Source organism: Hakea prostrata, chromosome 3 (assembly GCF_041222555.1).
Source record: "Hakea prostrata isolate BN-2017 chromosome 3, UWA_Hpros_2, whole genome shotgun sequence".
Lineage (NCBI taxonomy): Eukaryota > Viridiplantae > Streptophyta > Magnoliopsida > Proteales > Proteaceae > Hakea > Hakea prostrata.
In genome coordinates this window covers 29,417,038-29,429,104 of record NC_142602.1, presented here as the reverse complement: position 1 = coordinate 29,429,104, position 12,067 = coordinate 29,417,038, and the positions used below count along the sequence as shown (strand labels likewise).

Genomic DNA, 12,067 nt, shown 5'->3' with positions numbered 1-12,067 from the left:
AAATCTGGACCTTTTCACACTTCAGGCCATACTTTATAATTCAGACTTATAGACACCAGTACTGAAGTTGCAGCACATACATCTACTGTTCTACAACTGCAGGACAGCAAGGTTGCTTCCCTTCCCTAACCCTATCCAAACCTAACATAACCCTAATTTTGGCTGTTAGTTCAAATTTCAGATCTGAAACATCTATTACAGCAGCATTTTGAAGACACTAAAACCTCCGGGTTCAGCCTTCCTATTTGCTGGATTTCCTGGGAGAACTTAAATCTAGGGAAATTACCTTAATACCCTTAGCCCTAGGTCCTAGATTACATCAGTCTTACTCGAGCCAGCAAGGTCCATAAATGAACAAAAGAAGGCCCAGGGTTGCAGCCCAACACCCTGCAATATTACTTAGCAGCACAGGAAGTTCGGCCCAAAAGAGGGCAATTTTGTAATTTGGATGTCCTAGTCAAGCCCAATTAGATCTAGTTGAATTTGGAATTGTATTAGGGTCTAGTCCTACTTTTATTTTACTATTCAAGTAAGTTTAGGTTGAGTTAAGTAAGAGTCCTATTTAAGACAAAAGCCCTTTCTTGTTTATATTTCAAAGTTCAATCCTAGTAGAGGTTGTCTAAAAAGTGCTATAAATACATCACCAATGCTTGTAATTAAATCAGTTTTGATTAATAAAATTATAGCAGGACAGTAAAGGATTGGAGGTTCAGCGAAGCTTTCTGTCATTCTCCAGCACAAGAAGGTCCTGTAGCTGCTATAGTTTTGGCGTTTTTCACCTGAAAATCTTCTCTCTCAACCACTAAAAGCAGTAAGTACTCATCCCTACCCTTTCCCCCTCAACCCCATCGCACCCTAGCCCTTCAACCCCTCTCCTAGTCAGCAGCACCCCCCTGATGTAAACCCGAATCTAGGGCTGGGGCTAGTTTGGTAATTTCCCTAGATTTAAGGACTGCCCAGGAAATCCAGCAAGTAGGGAGATTAATTTAGGGTTTTTAGGGTACTCTTGAAGCTCTAAACTCTGCTGTAGAAGGTGATTCAGATCTGAATTTTAGAAATTAGGGTTTTATGGAAGTTGAAAATTCTGCAGAATTCCTTTAAGAAGGAAGATGAATTTCAAAAAACTCAGGAGACAGAATATAACTTAAACTGCAGGATTAATATCAGAAGGGTGAGGCAACCTAAGGGAAGAGGAAAGGAGCTGGCTGAAATTGAAGGGGAAGGGGGAGGGGATCTTTGCGATGAGGTTGGGGTGGGTTTCTAGGCCTGGGAAGGGAGGGAAAGGGGCTGGGATGTGTTGCAATGGAGGAGAGGGTCTGTACTTACTTGGAGGGAGGCTTGAATTAGGTTACTGCTAAACCTTGAAGAAGAACAACTTCCAAAATTGCACAAAACATCGGCACAATCAGCCGCAGGCCTCCCACCTAGGGACACCCACAACTGCACTCAAATCTTTCTTTAACTCAAAACTGAAAAACCTCAACTCTAATGGACTATCTATAGCCTTCAAAAAGAGACTCTGACTTGGGTTGGGATTTCCCTAATAGATAAGGATCTCAACTCATGACCAGAACACTCAAAATCGAATCTAATTACTTAAAAACCTCAACTCTAGATTTGGAATCTACCAAACACGCATGCTTAATTAAACTTTTAAGTTAACTTAAAAGCACATGTGAATAAGGTAACTTAGGACTCAAACAAATAACTCCCAATAAAACTCTTAAATAACTCATAAACTAGGACTCTAACTAACCAAAGAAAAGTAGAAAAGGACTCCACAAAAACAGCTGGACCTATTTCCAACTATATAGGACTCGAACTAGGGGAGGATAATGACCAAAACACCCCTGTGTTGGTTTAGCCCCCTCTAGGCTTGCCATAGGCTGCTAGTGGGCCTGGGCCCTCTTTCGGCCCTTCTTAGGCTGTCCCTGGCTGGTCACATCACCCCCTCTCCTAGGTTGCAGCAAACCCCCCCCCCCCCCCCAAAAAAAAAAAAAACCCAAATTTATATAACTCCCAATCCCCACTATAGAAATCTCTCCCTTTATAGGATCATTGTCCCCTCACCTACCCTAGAACTGACCCCAAGTAGCAACCCTAAACCTCCACCAAAAACCCGAGAAATTGAAACCCTAGTTTTCCTAAAACCTAACGCTGGGAACTTGAATCTGAAACCACAGCTTCAAGGCCCAGATTTTAGATTTCATCAACCCTAAGCCTCTACACCATGACCAAACACTAATTACCCTCTTTTCAAACCCTAAAACCCTAGCCATAGGGTTTTGAGAAACCCCAATTTTGCATGTTGATTCATTAATTGATCCTGGAACTTGGCCCTCATCCCTTGCTGCTACTTCATTTTCCTTTTATACTTGGGTTCGTATTAGACTACCAGTGGTGTTTTTTTACAATAATTAGTGTGTACCCTTGGCAACAAATTGTTATGATCATTTGCTGTGGTACAACTACAAGTATTGAAGTATGGGGTATATTGCTTGGTTGCATAGGCGACCATGAGTGCACACAAAATAAAAATCGAAATGTAATTACTGTAAGTAGTTAACTAGAGGAGGTGAGGCCACTAGATTAGAGTAGCATCTAGCTGGTGGAGATAAGAATGTCACCCGTTGCCCCAAAGTTCCAGGACAGATAAAGTTCACTATGTCACAACGTCTAAGGGGGGTGGAATAGCAAAAAGGAGAGAGAAGAGGGTAGCTAGGGAGGAGTTTGAAGAAGCATGTCTAAATGATGTGCCTAATCTAGGAAAGCAGGATTAAATGAGGACGAACCAGATGAATTTGGTGGTGCACAATCTAGAACAGAGGCAAAGCAGCTAAGATCTAAGGAATTAGAAGAACTAGGGGTAGACCTAAGATGACCTTAAAAGAGGTGGTGCGAAATGATATGAATTGCTTAGGCCTCAAATAGAACTGATTGAGAGGCAAGGATCCTACCCCATTTAGTTGGGGAAAGGATTGCTCTTGTTGTTCCAAAGCCGCTAAGAAGAGCAACGCTCACAAATAGAGCGCCACAAAGTGGTTCAACTAGGAAGATTCTTCAACCCACGCAGGTAGAACAGCTTAAGCCACCATCTCTAGTCAAAAGTTCTAGGATAGTCTGAAGAAAGTCCTACGGATTTTAGGCCCCATACATTCAGTACTAAAGTTGGCAGATCAACAAAGTAAGCCAACTTTACTACACTTGTGGGCCGCAATTGACATGAAGAAAATGCAAGTGGAGATGATCTATAGAAAGGACAATAAGAAATTCCTTATGATCATCTAGGACAGAAGGGAACGGCAACTGCAATATCCACCACATATGAATAGTGAGTTGCTAGCGCATTGTCTTCAAAACAACTCATTGTTAAGGTTAATTTTAGTTTTTTTTTTTCTTGCAATCTTGGTAAGATTAATTTTATACTAACTAGTATGTCAATGTTAGATGAAGGTGAAGGCTTTTGGAGATGCCGGAGTTTTGACCAATTAGTAACAATTTCAGCTCATGAAATCACTCCTACCAGTTAGTCCAAATAGTTACTCTCTAATGCTGACTAGGTTGGATCTCCAATGGAAAGAAGGTCAACTACTGGGTATTGTACCCATAGTGTTCCCGAATTTCAGCTAAATTTTGCTGCAATTTTTTAATCTTTATTTCAAATTTTGGCCTTAAGTTTCATTGGGTTTTTTAGGTCATTCCAGTCTGATTTTCAGTGTCCAACTGAATTTGAGGCCAATAAACACACTAGGAGTATAATTTTTTCCTAAAACCAAACCCAAAGTGGTGTTTTTGACTGGCATATGCCCAGCTGTATGCAAGCAAAACTGAAAGTTTGGAACAATGATGCAAGAGAACACTAAGATCTTCATTAAAATGCAACAAAAAAGACAACTAGAATTCACTATACAAGTAGTCAAGTACAAATATCAAAATAAGTAGTCAGTACTACAACGGTTAAAACAGTGTGTATATAACATAATAGTATATGAATGAATTACAAATTATAAATTTACAATACACATCACACCTATGAATAACCTAATAATAGCACTTGCGTCGTGGTGGCTCCACTGTCTCAACCTCGTAGGCCTGCCTCTACAAAAGGTAGACATACTCAACTCTTGTCATGAACCCATATAGTGCTCCCTATAGTCAGACACTACCCTTTTGTAGGTAGCATCATCCTCATAAAAAAGCCAACCCATCTTAAAGAAAGTGTCATCAGGGTAAGGACTGCTGCAATGCAATTATGGTGAAATTTCGACCGAAAAATTGACTTCTTTATCTCGAGTCATATTTCATTTCGGTGTGGACCGAAACACCAAAATCTCGGCAAAATTTCTTTGAGATTTCATGAAATTTTAAACTATGATTGTACCCTCGGTAGAGGGAAATTATGTTTACTGGATGAGAAAAAACTGAAGTGTTATTGCTCTTTCCATTGCTGAATTAAAACACAGAGATATCACACATCTAGCCTGTGAAATGCTATGGTTGCAACAGCTTCTTCTGAGTTAGCTTCAAGATTCCAACTCCTATGCAACTGTGGAGTGACAATCACGTCGCGATTCATATTGCTTCAAGGTATTCAAGGCTGCTGCTGCCTAGGTAGTTAAAAACCTAGGAGAAGCTACAAGGTGCATTGGTGAACCTTCACCTTCAATAAACTTAGAATCAGTCCTCAACAGTCATCAACTCATCCTACATTACACAGGTTTAGTTTCCTTTTTTTCATTTCTGAATTTCAGAAATGCCATTTGATCCCACCTTCATTGTCAGAATTCATTTATCAGAATTCTCTCAAACTTCATGCACACATTCCATTCCTTATCCTGACCTTCAATCCAGATTCCAACCAACCTAAAAACGTAGCTCTGATTCTTAGGAATCTATTATTTGACTAAAATAAATCAAGAATTTACGTAACTCCCATACCAGCTATCTGAATCCTTCCAAACTTGGAGGACATCACCTGGCCAGTAAACCCTTCACTTGATCCCAATTCACCTTATTCTGTATCCATTTGACCACCAATCAAATCCAATTAGGGTTTTCTCCCTAGTCCACCCCATCCAGAATATACCATTTTCACCAAATCATTGATACGAATAATATCTAAATACCAAAGCTGTTCTCTATATAACCTCTGCAAAAGAGAAGAGGCTCTTGGGAAGATCAAAGAAAGAACTTCTTCTTCCTCCGTAAAGAATTCTTCTAATAATTCCAAACCCAATCTTTTCAAAAAAGCGCGTACAGTACTTTTGTGTTTACAAGCCAAAGTTCTAGCACACGAAAGTCGAAGTATATACTTTATTTGGTACAAACTCTTTTTTTCTTTTTTTGAGGATCCACTGTGATAATGAGAAATATTTTTGCATATCTGCCCAAATCGATCGATAATATCAAAATCGGATGAAGCGGTCCGGACCGGTTTACTAATGGGATGCCTGTTATATCATTAAACCCAAACCAGAACCTTCCATCTGAGATCACCAAGCTTCTATTCATTAAACACTCAGTCCCACAACCATGGTAAACTTCCCATCAAAACCCAAATCACCAAACCCACCAAAATAACCTAACCGAACTGTTGACGAGACTATCTTAATAGGCCAAGATCACGACGAAAATCTTGGTCAACTAAGGTGTGTAAGTTTCCTAATATAATATATGGGCACTTTCTATTTTGTTGATTTTCCTTTATTCTCATTACTTCCCATTTTACTTCTTACTTGATTGACAAGTAATCTCCGTAGGATAGTTTATTTGTTTGTAGAGTTGGGAGATTCTATGCAATATGTAACTTTCTTTTTTTGCTGTAACTCAGTTTAGGAAAGTACTCCTAAACTGAGATTGAACCAAGATTACAAATAAAGTAAAGAGGGGAGAGCCAGCAACCTGCATCTCCCTCTTTTCCCTTCTTCTTCTTCTCTCTCTCTCTCTCTCTCTCTCTTCTCCTTCTTCCTGCTATTCTGAATTCCTCAGTTGCAGGAACTGCTACATGGAATCCAAGCATTCAATCTGATCCTGTCTCAGTTTCTGAAACTGCAGTTTTGAGAGTATCCTTTTTAACTCCTTCTTTTCCTACCCTACTACCAAGTAATGCCTAATTAGACCAGTACGATATAGAGGGATCGACCATTTTTTCAGTACTTAACTATCTGCAATGGAGTATATTTTTTGAAGACCATTTGAAGCCTGCACTTCTGCAGCAGTAGATCAGCAGTTTATCTACTACTCTTAGGGACTATTCAATGCAAAGCCATATTACAGTCAGTTACTTCATATGTTTCTGGGTATTGGTTCTTCTACTGAGTCCTCCTCCACTGATTGAATGCGACGCCGGGAGATGCCCTTGCTGCCCCTGGATCTCTGTTGATCATTCTAGTAAAGTCCCTATGTGAGTGATGTGCTGTTACCTTTTTTTGGCAAGACTTACTGCTGTTTTTTGACTGATTTACGAAGTCTAATGCTATTTCCTTACCTGTGTAAAGTCCCTAGTTGACTCTGAAGTTTTGCGGTACCTTGGTATATTTTCTTTTCAGCTGGGTGTTGAAACCATACTACTGTTAACATGTTCTGCTGATTGCTGCTTTTCGTCCCTTGCTTGTCTCTGTTCCTTTTATAATACTTTGTTTAGATCAGCCTGTTGCTGTTAAATCCTGCTGGTTCTATAGTGCCTCGTGTTGCTGCTGATCTGCACCTCAAAAAACCCCTGCCATGTTATGGCTGAACCTGAACATATCGATACTCTACAAGTACGGATCACCACAATTAAGCTGAGTGGTGTCTCTAACTATTTGTTACAGGCTCAGGCTGTTGAAGCCTATATCCAAGCCAGGGGCAAACTTAAATATATCAAGAAAGCTCGACCTACACAGCTACACCTGACCATAAGGATCCCAAATCTGTGGCTGCTCATGATGAATGGATGAGAGAATCTGTTGTCAAAGTTTGGTTGTGCTATTGTATTGACTCAATTGCTGCCAATGTAATGTTTCATACTTTAGCTAAGGGAGTGTGGGAAGACCTCCATGAAAGCTACTCCCAACCTCAGAGAATATTTCATAACTATGCATTGAATGAAATGATTTTTCATTCATCTCAAGGGGACAAATCTTTGAATGATCATTTCAGTACTTTTAAGGGTTATATTAAGGAACTACAGGTTTACCATCCCATCACCACTGACCTTTAAAAACTGAAGGAGCAACAGACCGAATTTTATGCAATTTTTTTGTTCGACTTCTCCTGATTATTAGACAGTCAAAAGTCAATTACTTACTGGAGAGAAGGTGCCCTTACTCAGTGAAATCTTCTCTTGATTGAATCAGCTGGTTCCTACCTCTTCTAAATCCTCAACTCTTACCCTAAGGAGAACTCTGCTTTTGTGGTTGATTGTGGAAAATCCTCCTCAAGAGGTCATGGACAATTTTGTGGAGATCTTGCCAACTAAGGTAGTTCGTCAACACAAACCAATCTTGGACCATCAAAAACTGTTCCTGGTGTTATATCTAATTGAGATTTTGGATTAGACCTCATTCAGAGGCTACATCACATCTTCAATCGGTGGCAAATATAATTATTGACCAAGGAAAATTGACCTCTTTTGGCAAGAGACCCAAAATTAAATTGGAAGTTGTTTCCAAAATTCCAATACAGCATTTTCAATTTTTTTTTATTTAAAAACATATTTTTTTTGTGAGGTGATTCCTGTAAAATGCAAAAACTAGAAGAAGAGGAATATAAACTATGAAACTGAAAACATGAATTCACAGGAGGGATCATAACCTTTATAACATTTACAAGCTTATTAAGTTGCTCCACAACTTGCTGCAATACCCGTTCAGTTCCTGATACAACTATTGTGAAGAGAGCCTTGTCCTCGTTTAAACCAACAGCAAGGGACTCAATGTTATACCCCCTTCTAGCAAAGACCCCTGCAATTCGATTTATCATTCCACTTTCGTCCCCAACAAATACAGATATCGTGTGGCGTTTTACCCTGCATTAATAAATACAAGGCCCAATGTTGGAACTTCATAAGCAAGATGCAGGACAATGAAAATTTTCTGCAGGTACTGACTCAATTAGATAGATGGGTTCGATAATAAATAACATAGATATCACATGAAATGATAAAAGCATCTAGAGAACGAATGGAGTCAAGAGGTCCACATAGTAAATCCCTACGAGTTGTTTGACTGGTTGCCTCTTCAACTGCAGTATGATATCCTCAATAGATGCACCTAGGGGTGGACAGACTGGTGTCACCTTCAGCTAACTTACACATCTGTAGTTGAACTCTCAATTTTAGAATGACTCCTTGAATAGCTGCCCCTAGGTGAGTGACTTACTGATGTTGAGCAACCTATGCATGTGTCCGTTATTCATATGCAAGGAATGTGGAATGCCAGATTAAAACCTGGCTGTTGAGAACCTGGCTGTTGAGAACATCTTCTTGCATGCATTACTTTATATTTGCAAATCCATCAATAGAGAAGGATTAGGATGACCTTGAGATTCACAAAAGCAAATTCTCAAATGGAACATACCACTTAAACCTGTCATCCCCTGATGGAAGAAGCTCCTTCACAAAACCCTTAATGGAGAAGAAACTCTCTTACTCTCTGCACCTTTTCTCAAATCATAACAGTCATTACCAGGCTATCATATTTATTGTTGAATCTCTTCAAAATCAACAAAGTGATAGAGCCAAGAGGTGCAAAACAAAAGGGTGATCCCACAACAGCTCTTTTAGCATATATAAAGACAATGCATGTGAAATGTAACCCACTTTAATCCCAAGGGATAGAAACTTTCATGACATTTAATTCCTCAACTTGTCAACATCATATAATGGAAATGTGGAAATCAATAATTGGAAATGAACACAGGAACAAACCATAATCTGCCAAACAGCCAACATCGTTCTTGACTGGTTAATGGACACAAACATTTTTAAAATACTTCTGAAATATAATTATATATTTATAGTAATGCCCAAAACACTTTACAAATCTGTCGGGTCCTGGAATTTTAATCCAACCTCAGTCAACTAACTTGCTCTTTAGATGTTCTCCCTTTCAGATGGTAGACACAATTTTAAGCATCTCCTCCATCTATAGAGGAACATTGTATGCCAAGCACAACGATATGAAGCCAGCACAAATGTCAACCTTCGTATACCACATCAGCACAAGGGTAAGGACCTTTCAGGCAAACAACCAGAGGCAGCCCATGCAGATACCTCCAATGATGATAAATGTTTAACACACATACAATATGAATGCTCATTTATATTCTGCAATCACACTGAGAGAATATACAATTTGACAACCATATGAACAGAATGCCCAACTATGACCCTAGCTTTAAACACTTTTAGGTCATAGGAAATCAATGCTGGTAAACCAAATGAATTTGATTGACAGACACATATAACAATATACATCCAACAAAATGCGACAAAACACTTGGGTAGCTTTCTAAGAGATGGTTCCAAAGCTTCTTTCAATTTATGGATCAACATAGCACAGACAAATATAAACGATTTTACGTTTGGAAGTTTTTTTAATTAGAACTCTCATATTACAACTTATAGTTTTCTCGAAGTCCACTTTCTTGGGTGGACACTGGCCCTGCAGTGAGGGGAGAGGTGAAGAAAGGGGGTTTGTATTGAAAATATAGGTTCAAACAAATCAAGGGACATAAACCTGTGCATCAACTCAGGTGATACACTATGCAAAACTCTAATTCGACCAACGTAGCTTCAGACCCATATAAAGAACTAAAACCAGAACTGTTCGTCTTAAACAATATATCCAAATAGATTGATACCAACCGTAAGGCTGGATGTAAAGGAATAGTCAATCATAGGTGCTCCAAAAATGTTATAATAGAAGTTCAAATTATAGGCATCAGCCAATCAACAAGAAAAAAGTAGAAGCAACTGAAATCCTAGAGCAACTACTATTTATGCTCCCCAGAAGGTGAAAGAGAAAGGAGAAGAGGGCAACCAAACCAAACTTATCGCAGCATTTTGCGGTATTTATTTAGCTAACATAAGAAAATTTAATTATTTCCTTTCTTCAGGCAAGCTAATCAATAACAAACTCAACATATGAAGGTAAGCAGATCCCAGAGTACACTTGAAGTTACATACAGCACGAAATAATAACAATAATAGGAAATGAAAATGTAAAATCATGAACGGTTCCTACAGAAGGAAAAAAAATATAAAATATAGGAATGCATGAGGACATAAACTACCACTCACAAAAAGATAGATAATTATTTCGGTAAAACAAAAATTTTGACAATTAACATGCAAAAATTATAAACGGTTCCTATCCAAAAAGGAAAAAAGAAATACGACTATATGAATGCATCCTACAAATAAAAAAGCACTGACAAAAGGAGAAAAAATGAAACTTTGAAGCTAAAAGCCCCAAAAAAAAATAGAAATTACAAGTAGCCTTACTTAGAGCTCGCCCATGGAGATGGAGAGTCGGTTAAAGGCAACGCATTGTCGTTGCTCTGTTTATCTACGCTAGTTGCAGAGACTTGTAGTTCCTTGATCCCGAAGGCCCTAGATTTCGAAGTGAAGCGATTAATCGTTCTGGGAGAATATGAAAATTTGGAAATATTTCGACTGAAGCCAATATCACAACCAGACTGCAAATTCTTAGCTACAGTGAGGTGAGCCAACTGAGCCGCCATTGTTGTAGAGCAGAGAACGAGTGTCGCTGTGCTTGCTAAACCCGAATATTTAAGAATCCAGGATCTCTTTCACACGTTTAAAAGTTGCCAACTGGGATTAGAAGGGTATCACTTGTTCGATTCTTGTCAAATCAAAATGGTGGTGGGACCCATGGCTGCCATGAATCACGACCGCTGAGGTCAGGGTTATTGTTATTGTTATGGCGGCAAACTAATGTGAATGAATAGATGATTAGATGATTCAATCAAGGTATATTTGTTTGGCTTTCTCAATTAGAGTAAGCATTGGTTACCAATAATAAAAAAATTAGGGTAAGCATTCATTCATCGTGTTCCCCTTTGATGCGAGCACAAAGTGGATTGGGTCCGGTGTTATTCTAGGGACAACACAGTTCCCCTTTTTGGCAATGTGAGACAACATCCACTCTTGTGGTGGAGGCACTGGCTATGCGTCAAGGGCTCCTATACAGTGTTGGTGAAGGAGTTGACATAGGAATTTTATCTAGAAATAAGAAATAGACCATTCATTTTCCTCTAGATGAAGGATACATGTTCATAGTCATATCCAAAGGTTCAGATTAAATTAAAATAGAAAAATTTATATATTCAAAATATTACCTCAACCTTTGATGTGATTAATTGACATGTGTCTTTTCATCTAGAGAGAAATGAATAATCCATTTCAAAATGGACCTAATAAAGTTTTGTGGACAAAACACATGTGGAATCTAACTATAGTGAGTTGGTTACTATGCTCGTGGGCCTAGGTAGGCCCATTTATACGGAATTAGCACCTCTTGTAGAGGATATCTTCCACATGGGCTTCTTTTTTCAGAAGTGATATTTCCATTATATTCCTAGGAGGCTGAACTCAGTATTAGACCCCCTGGATTTCAAGTCAATTACTTCTACCACCTTTGGGCAAAAATCAATTACAAATGCCCCCTTTTGTTGCGTGTTGGGCTAAATGATGATGTTAGTGATTAACAAATATATTAAATATTGTTATCGCATATGTGATCGACTTGAGAAATTACCAAAGTAAAGCAAGAAGGAGACAATGGTTTGATGACGGAGTTCGGTCCTAGGACCTACGTCTCCGGGACTCAACTACAAATCCAATCTAATATGGGGATTGTTTGAAATACTTACAAATCAAAAAAGAAATCATACAACAAAGAGTAATTAGACAAGAATCAGATAGCTCCTCCATCAGGTGTTGAGTGCACACCAAGTTGCCGGACAATCTCCATGTTTTTTGCAGTGGCAAATCGCCTCTTCAAGAACAAGATTGCAACCGAAGAACAAAGGAGAACCGAAAGAGCTCTCGTGTGAGACCCAA

The 12,067-nt window shown here is 38.9% G+C and overlaps 1 protein-coding gene across 1 annotated transcript in view; it reads right to left on the bottom strand.

The window, feature by feature from the left end:
* LOC149022023 (acetolactate synthase small subunit 1, chloroplastic-like) overlaps positions 1-10,818 on the bottom strand; it is a 46,690-nt gene extending 35,872 nt beyond the window's left edge. The window contains exons 1-2 of the mRNA XM_089150221.1: positions 10,487-10,818; positions 7,795-8,008 (exon numbers count right to left, since the gene is read on the bottom strand). Of these exons, the coding sequence (XP_089006347.1) occupies positions 7,795-8,008; positions 10,487-10,725 (453 nt within the window). The 5' untranslated portion in view covers positions 10,726-10,818. The remainder of the gene's footprint in view (positions 1-7,794; positions 8,009-10,486) is intronic.
* Positions 10,819-12,067: the final 1,249 nt, after the last annotated feature.